This window comes from Lactuca virosa, chromosome 7, assembly GCF_052849685.1.
Source record: "Lactuca virosa cultivar CGN04683 chromosome 7, Lactuca_virosa_CGN04683_v6, whole genome shotgun sequence".
Taxonomy (NCBI): domain Eukaryota; kingdom Viridiplantae; phylum Streptophyta; class Magnoliopsida; order Asterales; family Asteraceae; genus Lactuca; species Lactuca virosa.
In genome coordinates, this window is record NC_136432.1 from 30253899 (window position 1) to 30270112 (window position 16214).

Genomic DNA, 16214 nt, shown 5'->3' on the forward strand with positions numbered 1-16214 from the left:
TCCACAATCATTCCTACATCCACACAATAATTAATTAGATTACAATAATATATATATATATATATATATATATATATATATATATATATATATATATATATATATATATATATATATATATATATATATATAAAAGCTTCATCATACATAGTTTAATAAAAAAGTTAGAAATAATATTAGTTCACATTCAATTCAACGGATTAAACTTAAAGATATGGGATGTAACCTTGAATTTTAATGGATATGAAGCCTTGCCACAACAATATATAACTATATATGGTCGTATTCTAAAACTTATATTAAAATGAAAAGGGGGGGGGGGGGGGGGGGGGGGGATGAAAGTGGATGAAAGTGGTTTTGCTTTTGGCTGGTATCAAGTGGGCGATTGCACTACTAACCCGAATCTTTCTTACGTCCAATTTTGTCTCGTTCTATTACCAAACTCGATTCTCTTATATAAAGCAAACATTCTAAACACAAGACATCGCCATCGTTATAAACCTTCAAACCCTCTGCACTTTATCTTCAGAAACCTTACAACCTGCCTCGTGTCCATCAATGGTGAATCCCGAAATAGGATTGGAGGTCATTATCGACTCTTCAACCATCAAACATCAAGAACGATCCACGAAGCAATCGACTGTTAGAAACCACGAAATCCCCACAAAACGATCACAACAAGCCATTATAGCGAGGATCAATGCAGGGTACTTTAGGATTTGCATGTCCCTTGGTGGTCAAGCTTTGTTATGGAAAAACCTAAGTGAACAAGCAGATATTTCACCAACAATCGATAATTTGTTCACTAAGTTACCTTCGACCGCGTACTTCCTCATATGGTGCCTTGCGTTATGCGTGTTCATATCTCTCTCCGTTCTCTATGTTCTCCGGTGCATTTTCCACTTCAACATGGTGAAAGCCGAATACCATCACCATGTTGGAGTAAATTACCTCTTTGCACCTTGGATATCATCACTTTTGTTACTTCGCTCAGCGCCATCATTCATATTTCCAAATAAATACTCTTACGAATATGTATGGTGGCCCCTTATCATCCCTGTCATTGCTCTTGACGTTAAGATATATGGGCAGTGGTTCACGACGGAAAAAAGGTTTCTTTCGATGGTTGCTAACCCTACAAGCCAGTTATCCGTTATCGGGAACTTGGTTGGAGCCCATGCTGCCATTAAAATGGGATGGACAGAGAGTGGTATTTGCTTATTTACGTTAGGGATGACACATTATTTGGTGGTATTTATCACCCTTTACCAGCGATTATCGGGAAATAATCACCTCCCCTCTCGACTCAGACCCGTCTTCTTCCTGTTCGTCGCCACCCCGAGTATGGCGGCCTTAGCATGGAAATCGATTACTGGGAACTTTGATATCCTTTGCAAGATGCTCTTCTTTCTATCCTTATTTCTCTTTGCATCATTGGTACGTACTCGTTCTTGATACCATAGAACTAATCTAATAATAAAAACATGCACCAAGAAAAACTGTGAAACGACATAACAAATGGCTATTTCGCAGAAGGAATTGATCAAGGGACTACTTTTCTAACTTACTCTAATTTTAAGAAGACAAATACTTTAATTTATGATTTTATACTAAAATATTTGACGCTTGATTTATGTCCGACTTTTTGATGAAAACAGGCTAGTCGACCAGCTCTATTCAAGAAATCGATGAAAAGCTTCAGTGTAGCATGGTGGGCCTTCTCCTTCCCGTTGTCCTTCCTTGCACTGGCCTCCACGAAATACTCTCAAGAGGCGAAGGGGATGGCAGCCAACGGATTGGCACTTGTTTTATCAGCGATTTCGGTTCTTGTTTTCGTTTTTCTGTTGGTCTGCTCGACATTGAAAATTGACTCACTTCTTCGCAACCCCATTCTCAGTTTCTCTGATAAAAGTTAAGGGTCTGCATTTTCCAAATGTAGAACTTTGTTGCAGGTCTTGTGAAGTTTTAATCTTTTCTAATGTATGCATATGCTACTTGATGATGGTTGGCTTTTAATATGTTTATATTACATTTTTACTTTTATAGATTAAAAGGTAAACAGATGTGTTGGTGCATAGATACCCTGGAAAGAAGCCGCTATTTCAGTTCACAGCAGATCCATATTATGTTCGTACACAAGATGAATTTGTATTGTTTTGTAATATGGGAAACTCACGGGTAATAATTATAAAAACAAACATATAAGAATCCATTTAAATAAATCCTAGTTTAGACATAACATTTAAAAAAAAACATTACATGAAAAAAAACGTTAAAAAAAATTAGAATATGATAGTCCTAATTTAAAAACATAAAACGATAGTTTGTTTTTCTTTTATGCCCCTTCTTTTAATCGACAAAGATATAAGAAAAAAATGTTTTTCAATTACCAAAAATATATAAAGAGAGAGAAACGAATTGTTTGTTTTTCTTCTTAATTTATCAATTTCTTTTTTTTTCTTATGTAAAAATATCAATTTCTTTTTGTCTAATTTTTTTTATATAACGTTGAACACCAATTTTCATTATCACCTTGAATATTTACGTTTTTTAACAGTGAAACTTTTGAATCCATTCCAATCAGATACAAATGGAATCAACAATCTTACGACAATATCATTTCCAATCAGTTTTAACATTTAATACTTTCAATCCATTCCAACAGTAACGTTTGAGTCCATTCCAATTTGATGACAAAAGTTTGAATCATTTTCAATCTATTGACAATTTGATTCAAAACATAAAAACCTTATTCAGCAGTAATCAAATGAAATCAGCAGATGAGACAAATGAAATCAACAGATGAGACAAATGAAATTAGCAATATAATCAACTATATGATCATCACATTATGAACAGACTAAAACAACAATATAATCAAAGACCTGAAACAAATAAAATCAGGAAAATGAGAAACCATCTAAAATTTAATCCTTTTGTTATCAGGACAAAATTTCTTGTTCAGGGGCAAATCTGTCCAAATATATAAAACATAAATAACATACATAATACTTTTTACATACATACATATACATAACATATATTACAAAAATTACATGTTTATCTTAATTTTTAAAAATTAAATGGTTAGTTCTTGTTCAGGTGTAAATCTGTCCAGGGGCAAATCTGTCCGAAAAATAGAGGGCATACAAAACATACAAAGAACAGCCCCAAAACATACAAGAAGTCCAATAGAAGTATAATAATGATCTAATTTGATAATATAATCATTAATGTCAAGCTCTCCAAACAGTTTAACAATCAATTGAAAAACCATTTAAAATTTAAACATTTTGAGACTTATCAGGATCAAATTTCTTGTTCAGGGGAAAATCTATCCAAATATATAAAACATAAATAACATACATAATATTTTTTATATACACACATATACATAACATATATTAAAAATGTGATTTCTTATTTGTGAAGGGAGTTTGAACATTTTGCAAGCCAAGGACAACCACATATGGATCAAGGAACCCTAGCAAGGTTTAGGGATCAACATTTTGCCGAGTGGTTCAAAACACATGTGAGTATTGCATGAAAACTTCTATTAAATGGTATCTAGTATACATGTGGTTCATTTAATGATTATCTATTTCATTTTAGGTTTCTCAAGAATCATATGATGTTAATCAGAATCTAAAAGGCCTTGCACGAGGACCATTACGTCATGTTTTAGAACATAAGGGCTATTTTGTTAATGGTTATAAGTTCCACACCAAAAAATATGGCGATGGTCGAGTCACACATAATAGCGGGGTATGTGTGAAAGGGTCTTGTTACGATGAGAATGAGTGTGACTACTATGGATTATTGGATGAGGTCCTAGAAGTACAATATCAAGTTGTAAGGCGTTGTGTTGTTGTGTTATTCAAGTGCACTTGGTTTGATGCTGACAAAGGGATTAACATCAATAGTAAACATAATTTGGTTGATGTTAAATACAAGTCAAGGCTAAGGAACAATGATCATTTTATCCTAGCGTCCCAAGCTACTCAAGTGTATTATGCACCATATCCTTCAATGACAAATGATTTGAAAGCTTGGTGGGTTGTTGTCAAAACGAAGCCACGTAGCATATATGAACTACCAGAACCAGCTAGTGAAGAAGCGAATGATGATGAGGAGGAGGAGCAATTCTTTCAAGATAGTGGAGAATTAATAGATACCAGAAGTAGTAGTGAAGATGAGGCAGAAGAACCTATATGTTTTGTCAGTGAAGGAGAACCAGAAGAAGTTATTGATAATGACCCCGTCATTACATATATAGAAGTGAGCGAAGAGGAAGAAGAATTTGATGATAATTCAGATGGTTCGGCTGATGAAGAAGAATTTGATGATAACACAGATGAGGAAGAAGAATTTGATGATAACTTGAATGATTCTGATGAATGAAATTATGTATTTTGGAACAATGTTAATTTTGGAAACTTATATGTTATGTGATGTATCCATATGTATTTTGCAAACACCTGTTAAATTTGAATGATTTTGATGCATGGCCAATGGTTACTAAAGCAAATCTTTTTTTTTTGTTTCAGTGCTTCATATGGCGCGGCGTGGTGTTCGTGATAGTGCTCGTGGTGGTGCTCGTAGTAGTTTTTGCAGAGATATAAACAACCCTCAGTCAACCAATGATTATTTTCCAATACAACAAACAAACATGCATGGTACACCAAGTCTGGGATCTAATTCTACTGATCAATCTGCTGATTCATCTCAAAGGGTTAAAGGATCAAATGTGTTGGAGCAAATTCCTATTGACCCGTCATCTAGGAAGATGATTAGCCTCAATGTTGCTGGACAGTATGTATATATAATATATATTCAAACAAAGTTATATGTTAAGTATGATACTAACTGTATTGGTGTTATTTTTTTTCTAGATTTACAAGTCCTGAAGCTATCCGGGCAGTCACTTCTACATTGAAGTCGATGTTTAATGGCCCATGGAGCTCATGGAGAAATGTTGACTTGATTAACCGTGAGGCACTTTGGCAGCACTTTAAGGTTTGAACATAGTAATGTTTCCAAATTTAAAATACTAGATCTTGTTGTATAGGATATGGATAATTGTATGATTGTGATTTGTGTAGGAATTATATCAATGGGAAGCTAAGTACACTGATCAAGTTATTAAAGTTGCATGGGAGAATGTCATGAAAAGGCGTTTTTCTGACACTTTAAAAAATGCACGAGATGAATCTGTCAAACTTGCAAAGGCTAAAAGTGTCAATGTATCATTAGAAGGTAATTTAACCATTCTAAAGCCGTTTCGCCCGGAATGGATAAGATCAGAATATTGGGAAGAAATTATTGATAAAGTTTGGAACACGGAAAAATGGAAACAAAAGTCAAATTCTGCAAAGGAAAATAGAAACAAAATGGAATATGGTTCAATTTCCAAACACTGTTGCGGTTCTATCCCGATTTCACATCATAGAGATATATTGGTATGATATTTTGTAAAATGTGTTAGCTTTGTTTGGTGGTATGTGTCTCATTTCTTGAAAATTTGTAGGAATTAAAGCTTAAACGCCCACCTACTCAACTTGAACTTTTTGAAAAAACACACCGAACTAAACAACCAAAAGAAGGCACTTCAAATACCAAGTACATTACACCTAAAGCCGGAATAGTTGTGGTATTTGTTGAATCCTTAATAAATAAATTAATTATTCTTTGATGATATATATTTACTTTTAATATATACTAATTGGTTTGTGATAATATAGAATGCATATAAGGACGTTATGGTGGCTAGATATGGTGATGACAGTGATAGTCGTCCCCCTTATGATCATGAACTATGGATTGAAGCTAGTGGAGGGATCAAGAAAGGAAGAGTTCTTGGATTTGGTTCTGTGTCTGATCCAGAAAGGTTTTTGATGCCTTCTTTAGCAGCTCCAAGTACATCTTCAGACAACTTAGAGGTTTGTTTATTCTCTTTCGCTGACCTGTTATTTTATTTTCCTGGTTTTCTGTTTTCATACTTGAAAGTACAATGTTCACCTGTTTTCATATTTTCCTCCTTGAAAATACAATGTTGTTATTGGTTGGTTTATATTGAAAGTACAATGTTGTCATATTTTCATCATCACCTGTTGTCTTGTTTTAATGTTTTCCTCCTTGAAAGTATAATGTTATTCTTGGTTCATCTTGATGTTGGTTTGTTTTTCTATTTTACTTCTTGAAAGTACAATGCTATTCTTGGTTGGTTCATCTTGAAAGTATAATATTGACCTGTTTTCCTTCTTGAAAGTACAATGCTATTGTTGGTTGGATCATCTTGAAAGTGTTGTTCTTGTTGGTGTTGTTTGTATTTAGTTGTTATTTTATTTATTTTTGTACTTATTAGTGTTATTCATGTCACTTAACTTTATATTTGTTAATTTACTTTGTAGGTCATCATGGATCGAATCCGTGAAGAGATGAAGGAAGAACTTAAGTCGGAACATGAAGAAATGAAGCAAGAGCTTTTGGCCGAACGTGCAAAAATGGAGGCACAAAAACAAGAAATTGCGAAGATGTATAACGAAATACTAAAGCTCGCCCAAGGAAATAGTACTAATTAGACGTTGGCACTTTTAACTTTTGTGACTTGGTTTTGATACTTTGAAATCGAGTATGAATATTTATTTTGGTAGTCAAATTTTAGTGTTTTGAAATCAAATATTAATGTTCATTTTGGTAGTCGAATTTTAATGTTTTGAAATCAAATGTTAATGTTCATTTTGGTAGTGGAATTTATTGTTTTGAAATCGAATATGAATGTCTTATTTAGCTTTGTAACATAGCATTTGATTTTGATTATGGAATAGTGACAAATAATCGGTTATTATATCATATAAACAATTCAGCGACGGATCTGAACAGTGCTAGGAATTTTTTGCGACATCATAATTGGTTGTTAAACCGTTGTTATTATATCATCAACGACAGATTTACAATGGACATTAACTTTTTCAAGAACATTCTGTGACAAGATAATCTGTCGCTAACAAAAAAAATTCGTCGTTGATTCTGTCGCTAACCTTCAGCGACAAAGCTTTTACTGGTGGACTCATTATGTCGCTGATCGGTCGCTGAAGGTCTTTAGCGACGGATTTCCGACTGATATTTCTGTCGTTGAAGCCTGTATTTCTAGTAGTGAAAATTCACATGACAATCACACTTCTAATGTCCCACTTTGAAGCACCTCCAACAAACCAGTTCCTTTTTCTTTTTGTTGGAATTATTTGGGATATATTATTAATTGCATTTTCCATGTCCTTTGTTGTTCGGATTTCTTGGTTTGTTTTCAACCTCATGAACCGAGGGTTGTCCATATCCAACTTTTTCTTTGTTTTTTTGTCACTCTCTTGCACACGAAGGGATTCTTCAATGCGCGAATGACTACTAAGTTGAACCATAAACAATTTCCACATTTTAATGTTTTAGATTATGTTTGAAGTCTTTCCACGATGGTGAAAGTTTGCCAATTACACTTGGCACAACAACGGTTTCATCCATATTCATGTTATGTAGTTTGAATTGACCCAAAATGCAAAGGATTTCGTTGTATTGTTCCATGAAAGATCTTGACTCAATCATTTTATAGTTATTAAAATCAGTGACCAGAATCTTCCTGCTAGAAGCATCCTCGACCATGTATTTTGACTCAAGAGTGTCCCACAACTCCTTTGTATTTTTGCCTCACTATGGATATCGAATAAAGAATCAGCCATACCATTCAAAATGCAACCTCTACAGATGTAGTCATCGTTTTCCCACTTGCTCCTCCTCATGGTTTCTTCTAATGTCTCGTTCTTCACCACTTTTGGCCTTTGAGTACTCAGGACATACGCAACCTTCAGTGTGGTCAGCATGAATAACATCTTCTTATACCAGCACCTGAAATCATTGCCTCCAAACTTGTCCAGTTTCATGAACTTGGTGGTCAAATCGTACATTGATTCTACCATTTCCACCAGACGAGAATATCCGTTCGATTATTGGGGTATATTAGGGTGATGGTGGAAAACCAGATTCCTTATGGATCGGGTATGTTTACTTTCCAAACTGATATTTCCACCCTATACCTAGGTTACAGGAAATCCAGTCTAGGATAATCCAAAAGGACACTTGTGTATCTAGGCACAGAAACACAGGCCAAATCGTCAGAGAGTTTTTGAGTTCGTTCTATAAGAAGAAGAGCGGAGAAGGGTTCTGTCTATGGCTCAAAAGAGGTGTCGTGTATATATATATATATATATATATATATATATATATATATATATATATATATATATATATATATATATATATATATATATATATACATTACATATTAGGGTTGTTATTGAAACATCCCTAAAACACGGTCCAAAATTTCATTTTAATCCATTAATAAACCATTAAATAAAACCATAGTTATCAAATCATTCCATCAAAACGTGAGTCAAAGTATTTCAAAACATTATTATCAGAGTTTCCAAATCAAAACATCAGAGTAAACATCCCAGGCTAAACATCATGGTGTGTGCAATGCAGTCATCCCGAGCTCTTCCCTCCGCTACTGGAAGTACCTGAAACCAAAACTGAAAACCGTAAGCACGAAGCTTTGTGAGTTCCCCATACTACCACATACCATACACATAAGCACATATACTAGGCCCCCGCCCCTACATCAGGCCCCTCCCGACATCGGACTCTATCCGGCATCGGGCCCCGCCCGACATCAGGCCCCGCCTGGCATCGAGTCCCGCTCGGTATACAGATCTGTTTCTCTTAGGTCTCGCCTGTCTCTGGGCCTCGCCCGCTATACACACACAATCACATAAACATACTAGCACATAAAGCAAACATACTCTAAATGTATTTCCTGTTCTAAGGCCTCGCCTAACTTAGGCCCCGCCCCTGTCCTGCTACTGATGAGTCATGGAACCCCATCCATACTCCTGCTGATAGTGAGATACGGGCCCCCTCCCACACTCACTTCTCTCCTATCACGGGCCCCGCCTCTACTCTGCTAATAATGATATATGGAACCCCATCACAAAAGCCCAAACCCCAAAACCCATTCCAAGGCAAAAAGATCTGAAATCCCACTGATGTCCCGAACGCACAGCGTTCCCTAGTGGAGCGTTGGGCGTTCGCCATCGACTCGGGTCGCGAACTCAACTCGGAATGCAGGGCGTTCCTCAACCCTACGCGGTGTGTTCGCATGCTGACTCCAAAAAGGCTTATTAAGCACGTAATGCTTAAAGTCATGCTATCCAAACGTATATCCAACCCATCTAGGACCTCTAGAATCATAAAGTCACGGACTTGGTGACTTTGCATGGTCCAAAAAGGACCCAAACATCCATTAAAGCTTCTAATCCATAAACCAAGACCCAAAACCTTTGCATGGTTGGTCCTTAGCCATCAAGTTACCATTTTTATGACTCTAACAACTCAGAAACGTGAGGATCTTCAATCCTAGGCTCTTGGAGTAGCTCAAACTCCCAAAGAGCATCCATATGATCATAAGAAGCACAAAACAACCCCTAATCTAGATCTTAAGCCATAAGGTGGCAAGTTAGAAAGTTTATACCTTCTGATACTTGCAAATGGGTTGGAGAACCTGGATCCAAAAGCTCTTCCTTGATCAATGAGACTCCAAGGTGGTCACTCTTCTTCAAGAACTCCAAAATACACTCAAATATGGTCTTAAAAGCTCACACACTCACAATTAGGGTTAGGGTTTCGAATAGAGGCTTAAGGTACAGTGGAGGCTGAGAGAATAAAGGTTGGAGGTGAGTTAAGGTGTTTAAATAGTTCTCAAGACCCGAAATTTAGGGTTTAGTCTGCCCAGACGAATGCAGAGCGTTCCCTTGGGGAACGCAGGGCGTTCCCATATGCACCCATGTCTATTTTCCTTTTGAACGCCATGCGTTCCTACTTGGTACGTCATGCGTACCCGGTTTTGGCCCAAAACTCTTCTAAATTCAAATGGCCATAACTTCTTCGTTATAACTCCGATTTTGACGTTCTTTATATCCACGAAAATCTAACGAGAATCCCTACGCTTCTATCAACTTTATTTATCTTGAAATCCAGCCGAACTTAGATCCAAAATCCATAAATGGCCCGAACCAACGCCTTTACCGATACCCTTGGGCTCCAAAACACAAACCAAATAATTGGATCATCCAAACTACATCATCCACCTCCAAATGGGCCCAAACTCAACTCTTCAATGGTTCTAATTCATCTAATACCCACTCCTTGATCACCATCCCAAATTGGGAATGATTCGAAACGGGGCGTTACAGTTATCTTCTAAATTAGTTAGGAGAATGTAGAATTTAATGGCATAATCAATGGTTTCCAAAACTGACAATATTTAACAATCTTACCATAATCACCCACTATAATGTAATGGCATAATCAATGGTTTCCAAAACCGCCAGGGGCTCTGGCCCTTGGACCCTGCTAGGGGCGTTGCTCTTAGGGCCCTGCAAGGGGGCGCGACCTTCTTAACCCTCGCATTTCTGTCGTATCGGCTTATAATTCGATCTTATATATGCATGCACTCCACATTCATCAAACATATAATATATATAGTACAAATAATAAGTCTCTTAACTCACATGTCAGTTCCAATTACACAAAATGTCAGGTGACACTAAAATCACCAACAATAATATCAATACATTGACGACATCTAACAATTGCAACGGTTTTTATTAAGGGTGTCACAGATCCAAGGTGCGCATTCATATAATTTTGATTATATAACCTTTTTATTGGTCTAACACTAATGCTTGTACTATAGTTGAAAAAGTTTGTCTTTTCAATGTTTCTTTAGATTTTGAGATTGAATGTAGGTTAGCAACATCAGTGGACAAAAATGAAGAGATCCTTGAGCCATGTCAAGTTGTCAACCGATATAACATCCCAAAATTTGGATAAGCAATTACAAGCGATTAATGATATTAGTAGATGTTTCAATGTTTTATGATGATATGATAAATGCATTGGAGTGTTGTACATAGACTTTGCGGATTTGTAAAATTGTGTATCATATATGAAATTACAAAATACGTAGAGAAAATATCCGGGTTTTAATGTTTATGCTAAGTATATATTAATGGTAGTTGGGCCTTTATTAAATATCAATGGTAAAAGCAATTGTTATTTTGGTCTTTAGACAATAAAAGGGAAAAATGAAGAAATAAGGGAAACATGAAGTAAAGATGAAGTTGGAAGAAATAAGGTAATTTCTATTACTTATATTATGGTTGAGCTTTTAAGATGAATTTATCAAGTCAAAATCAATTTGGTTATAAATTGGAATCTCATCATTAAATTTTCAATATTTCACTACTTCTAAAATTATTGTTGACTACACAATTTTATTTTTTTAACATAGTGGCTGTTAAAACATAGATCGACTATATTCATATTAGTCATGATGATGCATATTATGTCTTAAAGAGTTAGCTAACCTACAACAACAAACTCTAGTCATCTACCATTCCTTGTTTCTTCTTATTGGTTTAAGATTAGGAATCTAGCATTATACAAATAGTATATTTAAATCAAGATTATAATACAACTTGCAACAACTCACTTTCGTATCAGAATACACCCGAAAATTTTGTTCCAAATCATGTTCAAAATCATGTTTACCCGAAGTTTACGTTCAATACCAAAACTTATGAATACATAAAGAATAGGCATTAATACAAAAGATCGTCTATAAACGTTCTATAATCCCGAGTTAATCTTCCACCGAGCTAATCCCTCCTTTTACTTAACAACAAATACATATACCTAAAGTATAAGACACACATCTCCTACTCCCCTATATTCCCATCATAATATATGTACATACATCTCGATATAAATAACACCACAAATGTTACTCTCACATTCCAAAAACAATTTTATGTTATATAAACATAAATAAAGCAAGTTATATGTACTAATAATGTACATGTATGACTAATCATTCACAACATCCTCTCAATATGTCCCAAGTATATTCCAAACATCTTGAAGATCAGATTGATGTAAACTTCCATTTTTCTGTGAAAAGATCAAAAATCATTCCTTGTACAAACCAGATGGTATTTCCCCTTAACCTATTAACTAGTTTCTACCACCATTTATATCACAGGGAAAAACCAAACAAATATGTGGGGTGAGAGCATAACACATACACAAAAACTCAGAAACTCAAGAACTTTCAAAAACAGGAAAGAAACCAGTGTATTAGATTAGATAATAGAAGTGATAAAAATCCTAAATAGCTCTTGATCTTCGTTCAGATGACTGCAACTGAGCTCTAAAGTTTTGGTTCTCCTCAAGCAAACGGTCATACTCAAGAAGAAACCCTTCAGATTGTTTCTTCATTGCAGTCGCATTGGCTTCTGCATCACTTGCTTCTTTTGTCTTTTCATCAAGTTCTGATTTAAGATGTGTAATTTTGTCTTTTAGGGTACTTAATTCGTCTTCTAAAGCTTTCACTTCATCTTGATTTCCAGTTTTCCCGTTTTCCATGATCCGGTTTTGTTTCTTGATTGCCTCCATGTTCTTTCTTCTGATGCGGAGTTCTCTGATGTAATGGTGCAGTCTGTCGATCATTAGTGCAAGAAACAACGAGAATCCTGCAAGAATTTTGGGTTAATCAATTTCTAGCCCTAATTCCAAAAATTCCCAATCAAGCAGTATCATTCAAACGCTAATATGCTCAAGTAAACAAAATTGAATCCATGAAACCCTAAATCCTGATGTCAATCACACATATATAACCTCAATTACGCAAAGAACAGAAAAAGTAATAAAACTGAAGTCGTACCCATGAGAGAAGCTTCAAGGAGATGTCTGGCGGCAAGAATCTGATCAGTTGGAGTTAGTTCGCCACCGCCGTCGTCGTCTCTGTTTCGGCGATTATGGATCTGCATCACACTATACACACTAGACATCATCACGACGAATATAGTCGATCCAACGGCTTTCACAACGATCGGTGCTTGACCACGCTTGACTCGATCCAAACCCATGATAACAAACTTCCTTAGAGGGGTTTTGAACACGAAAATCACGATCAATGCCATCTCGGCGAGTATGAGAGCGAAGAGAATATGAATCATGGCTGTGAATCGATTAGCGCAGACGTTACTGTACAGTTTAGCAGGGTAGTAGCATAGGCTTGAGATGTACGGACTCTCAAAGTTTGACAGGAAGAAGAATAACAGTGGAGGGTTTGTGTACATTTCACGGACTTCGTTAGAAACTTCTAGATATTACATTTCAGTCCTCAATGTATTGACATATTATCAAATATACCCTCATACTTTAATATATTTTGCTTTTATGGGCGTTTGGTGACCGATATTTCAACTACATTAATGACGGACATTTTATATGTATTTTGGTTGGATGATAGTCAATAAAACTAAAATTAGAAGTTAGTTGAGATCTTTTTAAGATTTAATTTGTTATTTAGACATAGATGGCTCTTTTTTATAGAAAAAATGTTCTCACTATTTTTTTATAATTCACTATCGCACTCTATTTCTATTAAATACAAAGTATAAAATAAAAACTAGTTAAAATAGAAGATCTTGTATTGTAATTTTGTAAATATATTTAAAAATAAATAAAATTTATCATTAAAAGTCTACTAAAATAATGATTGAATGAGTAATTCATAATTATAAAATTTTACTATAATATATTACATTTGGTTTAAAGTATACAAAAATAATAATAATAATAATAATAATAATAATAATAATAATAATAATAATAACTGTTTACATCTTTTATGTAAACAATGTCGACTGCTTGGTGGTTGTGTGGTAGTTATGAATATCGTGTGTTCATTATTCATAAACTATTTTAAAAAACAAGCCCTTGAGCTTTTACTATATGTACTTTTGAAGTCCCAAAAGTAACGCACAGTTGCAAAACCTTAACATCATTGAAATCATGGCTACCATGCTTAGAAATATATATGGGGGTCTTGGCAATTAAACAAATAGAACGTGTGTCAGTGTGTGTGGGCAAGTGGGGAGAATGACTGAAACTTTATTGCATAAGGTGTGGTGGATTGAACCATGACTACACGCAAAGGTGCATCATGGCACTCATTTGTGGTTTTTATTGGTAATTGTGATCAAGAAAAATTTATATGTATTGAGAAAATCCAAAAATTTTATTATTATTATATATATTATTATAGTCCAAAGTCAAATAATAATTAGTGGGGTGTTGGTTTCGGGAAGTCAAACAACGAGATTTGAATCTCCGGGGGTTCTAGTGTAAGTTCTGGATTTAATTTGAAAGGATTTTAGAAGTCATGGTGTGTTTGGTAATTAATTGTGACATCCCCATTTTCACGTCCAGAAAAGACCGATTTTGTTTATGCTTTATAAAAATTAGAGTACCTCTTTTAATAAAAATGTTGCGGAATTTGTTCCCAGAAAAACTTGATAAATACGTTATCAAAGCATTTCCGAAGAAATGTATTTTCATTCATTTTAAAACATTTGGGATGTCATCGTCAATACAGAAACATAAGCATAAACAGAACTTACATTCATTATCACTAGTGGTCTACATCTCTTTAATCTATCAGTGTAATGCAGCTTTATATCGACACCTGTGATACAAATAAACTGAGTGGGTCAGGTTGGGAAACCTGGTGAGCACATAGGGTTTTCAACCCACAATAATATAATTATTATGTTTAATCATCAAACAATCAACCCGATTACTCATCCCCATTATCTTTATTCTTAAGGATTACCCTAAGAATCAGTTATCCTTCATTCATTCATTCCTAAGGTTTATCCTAGGGAATACGTGCGAAGTCCATTACTGCTAATGTCATCTATTAGGCACAACTGCCAATATTATCCTTTAAGCGCAGCTGCCAGGATTGTGTTGTTCTCAACTAGGCGCAGCTGCCAGTATCATCTATTAGGCGCAGCTGCCAACGTTATCTTTTAGGCACGGCTACCAATATCATCAGCTAGGCGCAACTGCCGGGATTATGACGTTCTCTATTAGGCGCAGCTGCCGATATTATCCTATAGGCGCATTTGCTAGGATGTTTAGAGTACATTGCGTTTCAAAATCATCTACAGGTTATGATGCAGCTACCAATATTCACCTATATCATCTTTCATACCTCATCATTTATCTACCCATGTTCTATCCAATATTTTTGTAGATATAAAATACCTCTATAGCTTTAGATTTGAAGAAAAGGTTCAGATCAGAAAACAAAATACATCTACCGCCTAGATCTGAAGAAAAAGGTTCATATCTGTAAACAAAGTACATCTACAGCCTAGATCTGAAGAAAAATGTTCAGATCTGTAAACAAAGTACATCCACAGCCTAGATCTGAAGAAAAATGTTCAGATCTGTAAACAAAGTACGTCTACAGCCTAGATCTGAAGAAAAATATTCAGATCTGTAAACAAAGTACGTCTACAGCCTAGATCTGAAGAAAAAGGTTCAAATCTGTAAACAAAGTACATCCACAGCCTAGATCTGAAGAAAAAGGTTTAGATCTGTGAAGAAAGAAGTTAAATCTTTCATCCAACATAGATCTCAAAGTGTAAAATATATATACAGCTTAGATCTTAAAAAACAAAGAAGTTTAAATCCTTCATCTAGCACGGATCTCAAGTAGATATGCGCACATAACACGTAATTTATATAAAATACTTCATATCTATGTGTAAGATGAAAGTAACTATGCACTCACCTGATAAGGAGTGATTCGGACAGCACCTCGCTTCTAAAAATAATCTTTTTTGACGAAACCGGGAAGTTTGCTTGAAAACCGGGCTCCGCGCGGGCAGAGTTTAAAACCGAAAAAACTCTTTTTCTCGTAGACTCCGGGCTCTCCGAGGCTTTCTTCAAGTGCTAGGGAAGTTTCCTAGGCTTTTGGGGGAGTTTGGGGAGTTAGAGAGTTTAGAGAGAGAAAGTGAAGGTTGAAGGTGTGAGAGAAGTGTTGAACCCGGCACCTCTATATATAGGCTGTGAAACAGCTCTACTCGACGAGTTGGTACTTCTACTCGTCGAGTCCAGGCTAGGTGTCATCATTCTGGTGGCAGAACGTGGGTGGCCTACATTGTGCCACGTCACCCCTTTTGCAGCAGCACCCTGCCGACTTCTAAACCCCGTAACTTTCGCATACGAGCTCCGTTTTCGACGTT

General features: G+C 35.5%; 3 protein-coding genes across 4 annotated transcripts; 2 read left to right on the forward strand and 1 right to left on the reverse strand.

The window, feature by feature from the left end:
• The first annotated feature begins 465 nt into the window (after positions 1-465).
• LOC145123710 (S-type anion channel SLAH1-like) lies at positions 466-2210 on the forward strand. Of its 2 annotated transcripts, XM_079058926.1 has the most exons (3): positions 466-1437; positions 1659-1952; positions 2047-2210. In XM_079058926.1, the coding sequence occupies exons 1-2, from the start codon at positions 559-561 to the stop codon at positions 1914-1916; spliced, it is 1137 nt and encodes a 378-aa protein (XP_078915052.1). In that variant the 5' UTR covers positions 466-558; the 3' UTR covers positions 1917-1952; positions 2047-2210. The 2 variants fall into 2 exon arrangements, with proteins under 2 accessions (XP_078915052.1, XP_078915051.1); XM_079058925.1 differs by lacking the exon at positions 2047-2210 and having other exon boundaries at positions 1659-2016.
• A 1195-nt stretch (positions 2211-3405) lies between these two features.
• LOC145125822 (uncharacterized) lies at positions 3406-6626 on the forward strand. The gene is made up of 7 exons (XM_079061231.1): positions 3406-3532; positions 3613-4812; positions 4893-5016; positions 5103-5459; positions 5528-5650; positions 5742-5939; positions 6411-6626. Exons 2-7 carry the CDS (start codon positions 4556-4558, stop codon positions 6579-6581), a joined length of 1230 nt encoding a protein of 409 aa, XP_078917357.1. The 5' UTR covers positions 3406-3532; positions 3613-4555; the 3' UTR covers positions 6582-6626.
• Positions 6627-12042: 5416 nt separating this feature from the next.
• LOC145126279 (B-cell receptor-associated protein 31-like protein) lies at positions 12043-13239 on the reverse strand. The gene is made up of 2 exons (XM_079061678.1): positions 12836-13239; positions 12043-12644 (listed from the first exon to the last, which is right to left on the reverse strand). The coding sequence occupies exons 1-2, from the start codon at positions 13128-13130 to the stop codon at positions 12280-12282; spliced, it is 660 nt and encodes a 219-aa protein (XP_078917804.1). The 5' UTR covers positions 13131-13239; the 3' UTR covers positions 12043-12279.
• Between the last annotated feature and the right edge of the window lie 2975 nt (positions 13240-16214).